Source organism: Oncorhynchus mykiss, chromosome 2, assembly GCF_013265735.2.
Source record: "Oncorhynchus mykiss isolate Arlee chromosome 2, USDA_OmykA_1.1, whole genome shotgun sequence".
In the NCBI taxonomy this organism is placed as follows: domain Eukaryota; kingdom Metazoa; phylum Chordata; class Actinopteri; order Salmoniformes; family Salmonidae; genus Oncorhynchus; species Oncorhynchus mykiss.
This window is the reverse complement of record NC_048566.1, coordinates 75,012,144-75,027,461: the sequence shown is the minus strand read 5'-3', so window position 1 is coordinate 75,027,461 and position 15,318 is coordinate 75,012,144. Positions and strand designations below refer to the sequence as shown.

Sequence of the window (15,318 nt, the reverse complement as noted above, 5' to 3'; positions counted from 1 at the left end):
TTCAGACAAAAGTCATGCACCGAACAATATGTTAAATGTGATCAGTAGCAGATTAACATGAACGTCAAAACCTTGCCAAGATACTCAAAGACAATGCTGTCAGATTACAATTGGTTTCCAGGAAGATCATAAACCAACATTAGATATTTTTTGAGGAAAGACAATATTAATAACAAGAACTCCATCAAAGCATCTTGTTAACCTTTCTTACACCTCCCATGAAAGACAAGACTGGCGACTATAAACATTGTATATGTATAGTTACTATCATTAACCAATTGTTCTAAAAAAAAAGCACAACAGTTATTTTAGAGAAGCCTAACTAATTTGATGAAACATATACTATATACTTACTGTTTCATGTGGCATGGGGTTAAATCCACAGAGGTTGCAGACAGTGTTCTTGCATTCTGTGCAGGTGTTGTAGTTGGGAGGGTCCTTGGAGCCCTTGTTGAGTTCCACCTTGCAGAGTGGACAGGTAGATTGGCCTGCTTTGGGTGCTGGTTGGGAGGATGCTGTACCCTTTGGAGGAGCTGATGGGGGTTTGTCCACTTTGGCATGTACTGATGGGGGGACATTGGCCTTCTGGGGATGCGCTGCTTTCTTCTCCTCTGCTTTCTGAGCAGCAGGTAGTTTGGTCTCCTTTGCAGGGGGCATCTTGGGGGAGGTCTGGGCCAGTGCAGACATCTTGGGGGAAGCTGGCGGTGTGGTGCGGGGCTCGTCCTGAACAACTGATGTTATCAAAGTGGAGGCAGAGCTGAAGATGGACGAGCCAAAGCCAAACATCTTCCCAGACACTGACTCTTCAGGCTTTGAGGAGGCAGACTGAGATTTGGGACCTCCAAAGCCAAATAAGCCTCCTGATTCCTGCTTGGGGGGTTGCTTTGTGGCTGGGAAGGCACTACTCTCCCTACGCCCAGGGCTGGGCTGCTGTGGGGGTTTATGAGGTTCTGATGTTCTCCGATTCTCCAGTGGAGCCTTCTGAGCAGGCACTGGGCTTGCCGGATTTTGAGTGTCTGCTGCAGTAGCAGCTTCAACTATTGATATATCAGGCTCTGATTTTGGTGCCTCTGCTGAGGGCTGTCCTTGTTGTTGTAGAGTCTTCTGTTGTGGAGGTTGTTGGACAAGTGTTGGAGTCGGTCTGTCCACTGGCTTCTGGTCCTGCTGGCAAACCACTGTCGGGGATACCTCCTTCTTCTGTGACGAGCCTGCTGCTGGGGTCTCTTTCACTAAAGCAGGAGTCATAGACACCTTGGGGGAAGCTGGAGGTGTGGTGCGGTGCTCATCCTGAACAGCTGAGGTGATCAAAGTGGATGCAGAGCTGAAGATAGAGGAGCCAAAGCCAAGCATCTTCCCAGACACTGAGTCTTCAGGCTTTGACTGAGCAGGCTGAGATTTAGCCCCACCAAAGCCAAAGAAGCCTCCTGACTCCTGCTTGGGGGGCTGGGCCTGTGGTGGTGGTACAGATTTAGCATAAGAGGCTCCACCTTTTGGAAGCTGTTGTTGAGGCTTCCCAGGCTCTCCTTTCGGTGTCCCTGATAGAGGCTGACGTTGTTGCTCGTGTTGTTGTGGAGTCTCTTGGTGTGGAGGGTGTTGGACAGGGGTTGGAGTTGATTTGTCCACTGGCGTTTTGTCCTGCTGTGAAGCCACTGCTGGAGATAATTCCTTCTGTGGTGACCCTGGTGCTGAGTTCTTCTTCTCTTTCTCTGAAGCAGGAGTCATTGGCTCATTTAGGGGAGCAGTTTCGAGGTCTGGCTTTGGAGCTTGCTGGGGCTGTACTTGTTGGGATGCCTTTGAAGCAGGCTGTTGCAGTGGAGGAGTTAGCTTTTCTGGCTGCTGTACAGGTGTAGCAGCTCCACTGGTTTTGGGTGTGGCTGGAATTGGTTGGTCCACTGGTTTCTGTACAATTATAGGTTCTTGATTCTCCTTCTCAGCCAGAGCAGGTGAAGCTTGTTTCTTTTGTGAGGATCCTAGTGGTGGGGTCTCCTCCTTTTTGTCTGCATTTGGTGCTGGGGTTCCAGCGGGAAATGGTGTCTCCTGAAGTACAGTGGGTGGAGTGATCTCTTGTTGGCCAGCCGCAGGTACTGGGATCTCTTCCTTCTGGGGTTTAGCTGGAGCTGGAGTCGGCTTTGGAGATGCAGCAGGTGTGACAATCTCCTTTTGAAGTGCAACAGGTGTAGAGACTATGCTGGGCAACGGTTGGGATTTCATCATGGGAGGTCCTGGGGGTTCCACTGCTCCGAGTGCTCTCTGCATCTGGCAGGTCAGACAGAGCCATTCCTTCACCTGAAATAAAATAACAGTGTTGATAAAAAAATAACTAAAAATAATAATAACATTAATAATATATCTCATCTTAGTTGCTATTTAAATACTGCATACTACCTGTGACAAACATACAAAACAACTGTCTTATGCTCTAAATCTAAAGACGCTAAAAAAATTATCATAATTATATCACAGCGTATTAATACAATTCCTTAAGATCTAAAATTAGATCACAACATCTATATAGAGTGTCTTCATAGACCTAAAATCCTCATGGTTTTTCCTCTCATTGTTTGTGAACCTAAATTTTAAAGCCTGATGCATATTCGATAGGTATCTAGCTAGACACATGGGCTCCGATGAGATACATTTTAGTTTGAAACAATTTGATGCAATTGGGGTCGCTGGAAAAGATTCAATGAGTTAACAATTGTTGCATACACACATTCATTTTAAATTCTAAATTCAAATTGTCTGCTGATGGAGAGCTGGGCCTCTCTGAGCTGGATCTGTCGAAGCAGACTCCTTCCTCTCTGTGTGTGTGTGTGTGTGTGTGTGTGTGTGTGTGTGTGTGCGTGCGTGCGTGCGTGCGTGCGTGTGTGTGTGTGTGTGCGTGTTTGTGTGTGTGTTTGTGTGTGTGTGTGTGTGTGTGTGTGTGAGAGGGAGAGTGTGTGTGTGTGTGTGTGTGCAAGTGTTTTTAAATTCTGTATACCTATGTTCTATGTACTATGAAGGCATCTGACCTGAGCCATAAGGGAGACTAGGCATATACCACCCCACTACCACTATCAGCGGGGCAATGAAGCATGTTTTTTGTCCCTCCACTTTGGTTCTGAAATCAACATCACCCACTGATTAACTTGGAATTATTGCAGATTAAGTGTTTGAGCTAGTCATGTATTAATATTGACTGTAAAAAAAAATTGCTGTGGCAAAGCCAATGAATATGTAGCACAACTTTGGATTTCACCCCCATCTCAAAACCAGATGGTTTTGACTGTTTGGAAGTTTTTACTGAGTGAGCTTCTCTTCACGCTAAGGGCATGCCTCGCAAAAGGGATTGGTGGCCTCGTTATGAAATTATCAACTTTACCATGTAAACTCAGCAAAAAAAGAAACGTCCTCTCTATGAACTGTGTTTATATTCAGCAAACTTAACATGTGTAAATATTTGTATGTACATAACAACAATCAACAACTGAGACATAAACTGAACAAGTTTACAGAAATGGAACTAACAGAAATGGAATAATGTGTCCCTGAACAAAGGGGGGGGTGGGTCAAAATCAAAAGTAATAGTCAGTGTCTGGTGTGGCCACCAGCTGCATTAAGTACGGCAGTGGATCTCCTCCTCATGGACTGCACCAGATTTGCCCGTTCTGCTGTGAGATGTTACCCCACTCTTCCACCAAGGCACCTGCAAGTTCCCGGACATTTCTGGGGGGAATGGCCCTAGCCCTCACCCTCCGATCCAACAGGTCCCAGGCGTGCTCAATGGGATTGAGATCCGGGATCTTCGCTGGCCATGGCAGAAGACTGATGTTCATGTCTTGCAGGAAATCACGCATAGAACAAGCAGCATGGCTGGAGCCATTGTCATGCTGGAGGGTAATGTCAGGATGAGCCTGCAGGAAGGGTACCACATGAGGGAGGAGGATGTCTTCCCTGTAACGCACAGTGTTGAGATTGCCTGCAATGACAACAAGCTCAGTCCGATCATGCTGTGACACACCGCCCCAGACCATGACGGACCCTCCACCTCCAAATCGATCCCGCTCCAGAGTACGGGCCTTGGTGTAACGCTCGTTCCTTCGACGATAAACTCAAATCCGACCATCTCTGCCATAAATCCCTGCAGATTATCAATACCATAGTGCTCGAGTCATTCCACATTCATTTTATTATATGAGACAAAACTGTGACTCGTCAGTGAAGAGCACTTTTTGCCAGTCCTGTCTGGTCCAGCGACGCTGGGTTTGTGCCCATAGGTAACGTTGTTGCCGGTGATGTCTGGTGAGGAACTGCCTTACAACAGGCCTACAAGCCCTCAGTTCAGCCTCTCTCAGAATATTGAGGACTGTCAGAGCGCTGATGGAGGGATTGTGCGTTCCTGGTGTAACCCGGGCAGTTGTTGTTGCCATCCTGTACCTGTCCCTCAGGCGTGATGTTCGGATATACCGATCCTGGCAGGTGTTGTTACACGTGGTATGCCACTGCGAGGATGATCAGCTCTCCGTCCTGTCTCCCTGTAGCACTGTCTTAGGCGTCTCACAGTACGGACATTGCAATTTATTGCCCTGGCCACATCTGCAGTCCTCATGCCTCCTTGCAGCATGCCTAAGGCACGTTCACGCAGATGAGCAGGGACCCTGGGCATCTTTCTTGTGGTGTTTTTCAGAGTCAGTAGAAAGGCCTCTTAGTGTCCTAAGTTTTTATAACGGTGACCTTGATTGCCTACCGCCTGTAAGCTGTTAGTGTATTAATGAACGTTCCACAGGTGCATGTTCAAAAATTGTTCATGGTTCATTGAACAAGAATGGGAAACTGTGTTCAAACCCTTTACAATGAAGATCTGTGAAGTTATTTGGATTTTTACAAATTATCTTTGAAAGACAGGGTCCTGAAAAAGGGACGTTTCTGTTTTTGCTGAGTTTAAATCTAAAAATGACCATACTGATTGTTTAAAGTAAAACAACCAAAACAAAGCTGGGCAGAGTGTGCAGTTTAAATAGGCTACTAACATTGCCTGGGGTTGTTTGGCATGCAAAATTACTTATCGATCAATGACTGTCAACACACTTACATGCAGTTCCACACTGAACAAGAGAGGACGCATCAGTTGTTACAAGATAAGATATCTTTTCAGACGGTAGAAAGAATGTAATATGAGCAAAAAATACTTGTGAACCATGAATTCATAACCTTAGAATCTATTTTTTGAACGATGCATGCTACATTTGGATTGGTTTGGGATCCGTGGACTGATGCACTTGCATCTTGAACATGGAATCAGGGGCCGATGCGTTTCGGTGAATGTTACATCCCTAGCATATTCTGTAGAATATGGGAGCCACAATGTACTCCAAACCCCTTCAGACAAAAGTCATGCACCGAACAATATGTTAAATGTGATCAGTAGCAGATGAACATGAATGTAAAAACCTTGCCAAGATACTCAAAGACAATGCTGTCAGATTACAATTGGTTTCCAGGAAGATCATAAACCAACATTAGATATTTTTTGAGGAAAGACAATATTAATAACAAGAACTCCATCAAAGCATCTTGTTAACCTTTCTTACACCTCCCATGAAAGACAAGACTGGCGACTATAAACATTGTATATGTATAGTTACTATCATTAACCAATTGTTCTAAAAAAAAAGCACAACAGTTATTTTAGAGAAGCCTAACTAATTTGATGAAACATATACTATATACTTACTGTTTCATGTGGCATGGGGTTAAATCCACAGAGGTTGCAGACAGTGTTCTTGCATTCTGTGCAGGTGTTGTAGTTGGGAGGGTCCTTGGAGCCCTTGTTGAGTTCCACCTTGCAGAGTGGACAGGTAGATTGGCCTGCTTTGGGTGCTGGTTGGGAGGATGCTGTACCCTTTGGAGGAGCTGATGGGGGTTTGTCCACTTTGGCATGTACTGATGGGGGGACATTGGCCTTCTGGGGATGAGCTGCTTTCTTCTCCTCTGCTTTCTGAGCAGCAGGTAGTTTGGTCTCCTTTGCAGGGGGCATCTTGGGGGAGGTCTGGGCCAGTGCAGACATCTTGGGGGAAGCTGGCGGTGTGGTGCGGGGCTCGTCCTGAACAACTGATGTTATCAAAGTGGAGGCAGAGCTGAAGATGGACGAGCCAAAGCCAAACATCTTCCCAGACACTGACTCTTCAGGCTTTGAGGAGGCAGACTGAGATTTGGGACCGCCAAAGCCAAATAAGCCTCCTGATTCCTGCTTGGGGGGTTGCTTTGTGGCTGGGAAGGCACTACTCTCCCTACGCCCAGGGCTGGGCTGCTGTGGGGGTTTATGAGGTTCTGATGTTCTCCGATTCTCCAGTGGAGCCTTCTGAGCAGGCACTGGGCTTGCCGGATTTTGAGTGTCTGCTGCTGTAGCAGCTTCAACTATTGATATATCAGGCTCTGATTTTGGTGCCTCTGCTGAGGGCTGTCCTTGTTGTTGTAGAGTCTTCTGTTGTGGAGGTTGTTGGACAAGTGTTGGAGTCGGTCTGTCCACTGGCTTCTGGTCCTGCTGGCAAACCACTGTCGGGGATACCTCCTTCTTCTGTGACGAGCCTGCTGCTGGGGTCTCTTTCACTAAAGCAGGAGTCATAGACACCTTGGGGGAAGCTGGAGGTGTGGTGCGGTGCTCATCCTGAACAGCTGAGGTGATCAAAGTGGATGCAGAGCTGAAGATAGAGGAGCCAAAGCCAAGCATCTTACCAGACACTGAGTCTTCAGGCTTTGACTGAGCAGGCTGAGATTTAGCACCACCAAAGCCAAAGAAGCCTCCTGACTCCTGCTTGGGGGGCTGGGCCTGTGGCGGTGGTACAGATTTTGCATAAGAGGCTCCACCTTTTGGAAGCTGTTGTTGAGGCTTCCCAGGCTCTCCTTTCGGTGTCCCTGTTAGAGGCTGACGTTGTTGCTCTTGTTGTTGTGGAGTCTCTTGGTGTGGAGGGTGTTGGACAGGGGTTGGAGTTGATTTGTCCACTGGCGTTTTGTCCTGCTGTGAAGCCAAAGCTGGAGATAATTCCTTCTGTGGTGACCTTGGTGCTGGATTCTTCTTCTCTTTCTCTGAAGCAGGAGTCATTGGCTCATTTAGGGAAGCAGTTTCGAGATCTGGCTTTGGAGCTTGCTGGGGCTGTACTTGTTGGGATGCCTTTGAAGCAGGCTGTTGCAGTGGAGGAGTTTGCTTTTCTGGCTGCTGTACAGGTGTAGCAGCTCCACTGGTTTTGGGTGTGGCTGTAATTGGTTGGTCCACTGGTTTCTGTACAATTATAGGTTCTTGATTCTCCTTCTCAGCCAGAGCAGGTGAAGCTTGTTTCTTTTGTGAGGATCCTAGTGGTGGGGTCTCCTCCTTTTTGTCTGCATTTGGTGCTGGGGTTCCAGCGGGAAATGGTGTCTCCTGAAGTACAGTGGGTGGAGTGATCTCTTGTTGGCCAGCCGCAGGTACTGGGATCTCCTCCTTCTGGGGTTTAGCTGGAGCTGGAGTCGGCTTTGGAGATGCAGCAGGTGTGACAATCTCCTTTTGAAGTGCAACAGGTGTAGAGACTATGCTGGGCAACGGTTGGGATTTCATCATGGGAGGTCCTGGGGGTTCCACTGCTCCAAGTGCTCTCTGCATCTGGCAGGTCAGACAGAGCCATTCCTTCACCTGAAATAAAATAACAGTGTTGATAAAAAAATAACTAAAAATAATAATAACATTAATAATATATCTCATTTTAGTTGCTATTTAAATGCTGCATACTGCCTGTGACAAACATACAAAACAACTGTCTCATGCTCTAAATCTAAAGATACTAAAAAAATTATAATAATTATATCACAGCGTATTAATACAATTCCTTAAGATCTAAAATTAGATCACAACATCTATATAGAGTGTCTTCATAGACCTAAAATCCTCATGGTTTTTCCTCTCATTGTTTGTGAACCTACATTTTAAAGCCTGATGCATATTCGATAGGTATCTAGCTAGACACATGGGCTCCGATGAGATACATTTTAGTTTGAAACAATTTGATGCAATTGGGGTCGCTGGAAAAGATTCAATGAGTTAACAATTGTTGCATACACACATTCATTTTAAATTCTAAATTCAAATTGTCTGCTGATGGAGAGCTGGGCCTCTCTGAGCTGGATCTGTCGAAGCAGACTCCTTCCTCTCTGTGTGTGTGTGTGTGTGTGTGTGTGTGTGTGCGTGCGTGCGTGCGTGCGTGTGTGTGTGTGTGTGTGTGTGTGCGTGTTTGTGTGTGTGTTTGTGTGTGTGTGTGTGTGTGTGTGTGTGAGAGGGAGAGTGTGTGTGTGTGTGTGTGCAAGTGTTTTTAAATTCTGTATACCTATGTTCTATGTACTATGAAGGCATCTGACCTGAGCCATAAGGGAGACTAGGCATATACCACCCCACTACCACTATCAGCGGGGCAATGAAGCATGTTTTTTTGTCCCTCCACTTTGGTTCTGAAATCAACATCACCCACTGATTAACTTGGAATTATTGCAGATTAAGTGTTTGAGCTAGTCATGTATTAATATTGACTGTAAAAAAAAATTGCTGTGGCAAAGCCAATGAATATGTAGCACAACTTTGGATTTCACCCCCATCTCAAAACCAGATGGTTTTGACTGTTTGGAAGTTTTTACTGAGTGAGCTTCTCTTCACGCTAACGGCATGCCTCGCAAAAGGGATTGGTGGCCTCGTTATGAAATTATCAACTTTACCATGTAAACTCAGCAAAAAAAGAAACGTCCTCTCTATGAACTGTGTTTATATTCAGCAAACTTAACATGTGTAAATATTTGTATGTACATAACAACAATCAACAACTGAGACATAAACTGAACAAGTTTACAGAAATGGAACTAACAGAAATGGAATAATGTGTCCCTGAACAAAGGGGGGGGGGGGGTCAAAATCAAAAGTAATAGTCAGTGTCTGGTGTGGCCACCAGCTGCATTAAGTACGGCAGTGGATCTCCTCCTCATGGACTGCACCAGATTTGCCCGTTCTGCTGTGAGATGTTACCCCACTCTTCCACCAAGGCACCTGCAAGTTCCCGGACATTTCTGGGGGGAATGGCCCTAGACCTCACCCTCCGATCCAACAGGTCCAAGACGTGCTCAATGTGATTGAGATCCGGGATCTTCGCTGGCCATGGCAGAACACTGATGTTCATGTCTTGCAGGAAATCACGCATAGAACAAGCAGTATGGCTGGAGCCATTGTCATGCTGGAGGGTAATGTCAGGATGAGCCTGCAGGAAGGGTACCACATGAGGGAGGAGGATGTCTTCCCTGTAACGCACAGTGTTGAGATTGCCTGCAATGACAACAAGCTCAGTCCGATCATGCTGTGACACACCGCCCCAGACCATGACGGACCCTCCACCTCCAAATCGATCCCGCTCCAGAGTACGGGCCTTGGTGTAACGCTCGTTCCTTCGACGATAAACTCAAATCCGACCATCTCTGCCATAAATCCCTGCAGATTATCAATACCATAGTGCTCGAGTCATTCCACATTAATTTTATTATATGAGACAAAACTGTGACTCGTCAGTGAAGAGCACTTTTTGCCAGTCCTGTCTGGTCCAGCGAAGCTGGGTTTGTGCCCATAGGTAATGTTGTTGCCGGTGATGTCTGGTGAGGAACTGCCTTACAACAGGCCTACAAGCCCTCAGTTCAGCCTCTCTCAGAATATTGAGGACTGTCAGAGCGCTGATGGAGGGATTGTGCGTTCCTGGTGTAACCCGGGCAGTTGTTGTTGCCATCCTGTACCTGTCCCTCAGGCGTGATGTTCGGATATACCGATCCTGCGCAGGTGTTGTTACACGTGGTATGCCACTGCGAGGATGATCAGCTCTCCGTCCTGTCTCCCTGTAGCACTGTCTTAGGCGTCTCACAGTACGGACATTGCAATTTATTGCCCTGGCCACATCTGCAGTCCTCATGCCTCCTTGCAGCATGCCTAAGGCACGTTCACGCAGATGAGCAGGGACCCTGGGCATCTTTCTTGTGGTGTTTTTCAGAGTCAGTAGAAAGGCCTCTTAGTGTCCTAAGTTTTTATAACGGTGACCTTGATTGCCTACCGCCTGTAAGCTGTTAGTGTATTAATGAACGTTCCACAGGTGCATGTTCATAAATTGTTCATGGTTCATTGAACAAGCATGGGAAACAGTGTTCAAACCCTTTACAATGAAGATCTGTGAAGTTATTTGGATTTTTACAAATTATCTTTGAAAGACAGGGTCCTGAAAAAGGGACGTTTCTGTTTTTGCTGAGTTTAAATCTAAAAATGACCATACTGATTGTTTAAAGTAAAACAACCAAAACAAAGCTGGGCAGAGTGTGCAGTTTAAATAGGCTACTAACATTGCCTGGGGTTGTTTGGCATGCAAAATTACTTGTCGATCAATGACTGTCAACACACTTACATGCAGTTCCACACTGAACAAGAGAGGACGCATCAGTTGTTACAAGATAAGAGATATTTTCCGACGGTAGAAAGAATGTAATATGAGCAAAAAATACTTGTGAACCATGAATTCATAACCTTAGAATCTATTTTTTGAACGATGCATGCTACATTTGGATTGGTTTGGGATCCGTGCACTGATGCACTTGCATCTTGAACATGGAATCAGGGGCCGATGCGTTTCGGTGAATGTTACATCCCTAGCATATTCTGTAGAATATGGGAGCCACGATGTACTCCAAACCCCTTCAGACAAAAGTCATGCACCGAACAATATGTTAAATGTGATCAGTAGCAGATTAACATGAACGTCAAAACCTTGCCAAGATACTCAAAGACAATGCTGTCAGATTACAATTGGTTTCCAGGAAGATCATAAACCAACATTAGATATTTTTTGAGGAAAGACAATATTAATAACAAGAACTCCATCAAAGCATCTTGTTAACCTTTCTTACACCTCCCATGAAAGACAAGACTGGCGACTATAAACATTGTATATGTATAGTTACTATCATTAACCAATTGTTCTAAAAAAAAAGCACAACAGTTATTTTAGAGAAGCCTAACTAATTTGATGAAACATATACTATATACTTACTGTTTCATGTGGCATGGGGTTAAATCCACAGAGGTTGCAGACAGTGTTCTTGCATTCTGTGCAGGTGTTGTAGTTGGGAGGGTCCTTGGAGCCCTTGTTGAGTTCCACCTTGCAGAGTGGACAGGTAGATTGGCCTGCTTTGGGTGCTGGTTGGGAGGATGCTGTACCCTTTGGAGGAGCTGATGGGGGTTTGTCCACTTTGGCATGTACTGATGGGGGGACATTGGCCTTCTGGGGATGCGCTGCTTTCTTCTCCTCTGCTTTCTGAGCAGCAGGTAGTTTGGTCTCCTTTGCAGGGGGCATCTTGGGGGAGGTCTGGGCCAGTGCAGACATCTTGGGGGAAGCTGGCGGTGTGGTGCGGGGCTCGTCCTGAACAACTGATGTTATCAAAGTGGAGGCAGAGCTGAAGATGGACGAGCCAAAGCCAAACATCTTCCCAGACACTGACTCTTCAGGCTTTGAGGAGGCAGACTGAGATTTGGGACCTCCAAAGCCAAATAAGCCTCCTGATTCCTGCTTGGGGGGTTGCTTTGTGGCTGGGAAGGCACTACTCTCCCTACGCCCAGGGCTGGGCTGCTGTGGGGGTTTATGAGGTTCTGATGTTCTCCGATTCTCCAGTGGAGCCTTCTGAGCAGGCACTGGGCTTGCCGGATTTTGAGTGTCTGCTGCAGTAGCAGCTTCAACTATTGATATATCAGGCTCTGATTTTGGTGCCTCTGCTGAGGGCTGTCCTTGTTGTTGTAGAGTCTTCTGTTGTGGAGGTTGTTGGACAAGTGTTGGAGTCGGTCTGTCCACTGGCTTCTGGTCCTGCTGGCAAACCACTGTCGGGGATACCTCCTTCTTCTGTGACGAGCCTGCTGCTGGGGTCTCTTTCACTAAAGCAGGAGTCATAGACACCTTGGGGGAAGCTGGAGGTGTGGTGCGGTGCTCATCCTGAACAGCTGAGGTGATCAAAGTGGATGCAGAGCTGAAGATAGAGGAGCCAAAGCCAAGCATCTTCCCAGACACTGAGTCTTCAGGCTTTGACTGAGCAGGCTGAGATTTAGCCCCACCAAAGCCAAAGAAGCCTCCTGACTCCTGCTTGGGGGGCTGGGCCTGTGGTGGTGGTACAGATTTAGCATAAGAGGCTCCACCTTTTGGAAGCTGTTGTTGAGGCTTCCCAGGCTCTCCTTTCGGTGTCCCTGATAGAGGCTGACGTTGTTGCTCGTGTTGTTGTGGAGTCTCTTGGTGTGGAGGGTGTTGGACAGGGGTTGGAGTTGATTTGTCCACTGGCGTTTTGTCCTGCTGTGAAGCCACTGCTGGAGATAATTCCTTCTGTGGTGACCCTGGTGCTGAGTTCTTCTTCTCTTTCTCTGAAGCAGGAGTCATTGGCTCATTTAGGGGAGCAGTTTCGAGGTCTGGCTTTGGAGCTTGCTGGGGCTGTACTTGTTGGGATGCCTTTGAAGCAGGCTGTTGCAGTGGAGGAGTTTGCTTTTCTGGCTGCTGTACAGGTGTAGCAGCTCCACTGGTTTTGGGTGTGGCTGGAATTGGTTGGTCCACTGGTTTCTGTACAATTATAGGTTCTTGATTCTCCTTCTCAGCCAGAGCAGGTGAAGCTTGTTTCTTTTGTGAGGATCCTAGTGGTGGGGTCTCCTCCTTTTTGTCTGCATTTGGTGCTGGGGTTCCAGCGGGAAATGGTGTCTCCTGAAGTACAGTGGGTGGAGTGATCTCTTGTTGGCCAGCCGCAGGTACTGGGATCTCTTCCTTCTGGGGTTTAGCTGGAGCTGGAGTCGGCTTTGGAGATGCAGCAGGTGTGACAATCTCCTTTTGAAGTGCAACAGGTGTAGAGACTATGCTGGGCAACGGTTGGGATTTCATCATGGGAGGTCCTGGGGGTTCCACTGCTCCGAGTGCTCTCTGCATCTGGCAGGTCAGACAGAGCCATTCCTTCACCTGAAATAAAATAACAGTGTTGATAAAAAAATAACTAAAAATAATAATAACATTAATAATATATCTCATCTTAGTTGCTATTTAAATACTGCATACTACCTGTGACAAACATACAAAACAACTGTCTTATGCTCTAAATCTAAAGACGCTAAAAAAATTATCATAATTATATCACAGCGTATTAATACAATTCCTTAAGATCTAAAATTAGATCACAACATCTATATAGAGTGTCTTCATAGACCTAAAATCCTCATGGTTTTTCCTCTCATTGTTTGTGAACCTAAATTTTAAAGCCTGATGCATATTCGATAGGTATCTAGCTAGACACATGGGCTCCGATGAGATACATTTTAGTTTGAAACAATTTGATGCAATTGGGGTCGCTGGAAAAGATTCAATGAGTTAACAATTGTTGCATACACACATTCATTTTAAATTCTAAATTCAAATTGTCTGCTGATGGAGAGCTGGGCCTCTCTGAGCTGGATCTGTCGAAGCAGACTCCTTCCTCTCTGTGTGTGTGTGTGTGTGTGTGTGTGTGTGTGTGTGTGCGTGCGTGCGTGCGTGCGTGCGTGTGTGTGTGTGTGCGTGTTTGTGTGTGTGTTTGTGTGTGTGTGTGTGTGTGTGTGTGTGAGAGGGAGAGTGTGTGTGTGTGTGTGTGTGCAAGTGTTTTTAAATTCTGTATACCTATGTTCTATGTACTATGAAGGCATCTGACCTGAGCCATAAGGGAGACTAGGCATATACCACCCCACTACCACTATCAGCGGGGCAATGAAGCATGTTTTTTGTCCCTCCACTTTGGTTCTGAAATCAACATCACCCACTGATTAACTTGGAATTATTGCAGATTAAGTGTTTGAGCTAGTCATGTATTAATATTGACTGTAAAAAAAAATTGCTGTGGCAAAGCCAATGAATATGTAGCACAACTTTGGATTTCACCCCCATCTCAAAACCAGATGGTTTTGACTGTTTGGAAGTTTTTACTGAGTGAGCTTCTCTTCACGCTAAGGGCATGCCTCGCAAAAGGGATTGGTGGCCTCGTTATGAAATTATCAACTTTACCATGTAAACTCAGCAAAAAAAGAAACGTCCTCTCTATGAACTGTGTTTATATTCAGCAAACTTAACATGTGTAAATATTTGTATGTACATAACAACAATCAACAACTGAGACATAAACTGAACAAGTTTACAGAAATGGAACTAACAGAAATGGAATAATGTGTCCCTGAACAAAGGGGGGGGTGGGTCAAAATCAAAAGTAATAGTCAGTGTCTGGTGTGGCCACCAGCTGCATTAAGTACGGCAGTGGATCTCCTCCTCATGGACTGCACCAGATTTGCCCGTTCTGCTGTGAGATGTTACCCCACTCTTCCACCAAGGCACCTGCAAGTTCCCGGACATTTCTGGGGGGAATGGCCCTAGCCCTCACCCTCCGATCCAACAGGTCCCAGGCGTGCTCAATGGGATTGAGATCCGGGATCTTCGCTGGCCATGGCAGAAGACTGATGTTCATGTCTTGCAGGAAATCACGCATAGAACAAGCAGCATGGCTGGAGCCATTGTCATGCTGGAGGGTAATGTCAGGATGAGCCTGCAGGAAGGGTACCACATGAGGGAGGAGGATGTCTTCCCTGTAACGCACAGTGTTGAGATTGCCTGCAATGACAACAAGCTCAGTCCGATCATGCTGTGACACACCGCCCCAGACCATGACGGACCCTCCACCTCCAAATCGATCCCGCTCCAGAGTACGGGCCTTGGTGTAACGCTCGTTCCTTCGACGATAAACTCAAATCCGACCATCTCTGCCATAAATCCCTGCAGATTATCAATACCATAGTGCTCGAGTCATTCCACATTCATTTTATTATATGAGACAAAACTGTGACTCGTCAGTGAAGAGCACTTTTTGCCAGTCCTGTCTGGTCCAGCGACGCTGGGTTTGTGCCCATAGGTAACGTTGTTGCCGGTGATGTCTGGTGAGGAACTGCCTTACAACAGGCCTACAAGCCCTCAGTTCAGCCTCTCTCAGAATATTGAGGACTGTCAGAGCGCTGATGGAGGGATTGTGCGTTCCTGGTGTAACCCGGGCAGTTGTTGTTGCCATCCTGTACCTGTCCCTCAGGCGTGATGTTCGGATATACCGATCCTGGCAGGTGTTGTTACACGTGGTATGCCACTGCGAGGATGATCAGCTCTCCGTCCTGTCTCCCTGTAGCACTGTCTTAGGCGTCTCACAGTACGGACATTGCAATTTATTGCCCTGGCCACATCTGCAGTCCTCATGCCTCCTTGCAGCATGCCT

General features: G+C 46.5%; 1 protein-coding gene across 4 annotated transcripts in view; it reads right to left on the bottom strand.

Moving 5' to 3' along the window:
- LOC110496136 overlaps positions 1–15,318 on the bottom strand; it is a 153,947-nt gene that overhangs the window by 118,140 nt on the left and 20,489 nt on the right. For all 4 annotated transcript variants that reach the window (XM_036955517.1, XM_036955518.1, XM_036955519.1 and 1 more), the window contains exons 7-9: positions 11,070–13,001; positions 5,714–7,645; positions 355–2,286 (exon numbers count right to left, since the gene is read on the bottom strand). In XM_036955517.1, coding sequence (XP_036811412.1) covers positions 355–2,286; positions 5,714–7,645; positions 11,070–13,001 — 5,796 coding nt within the window. The remainder of the gene's footprint in view (positions 1–354; positions 2,287–5,713; positions 7,646–11,069; positions 13,002–15,318) is intronic.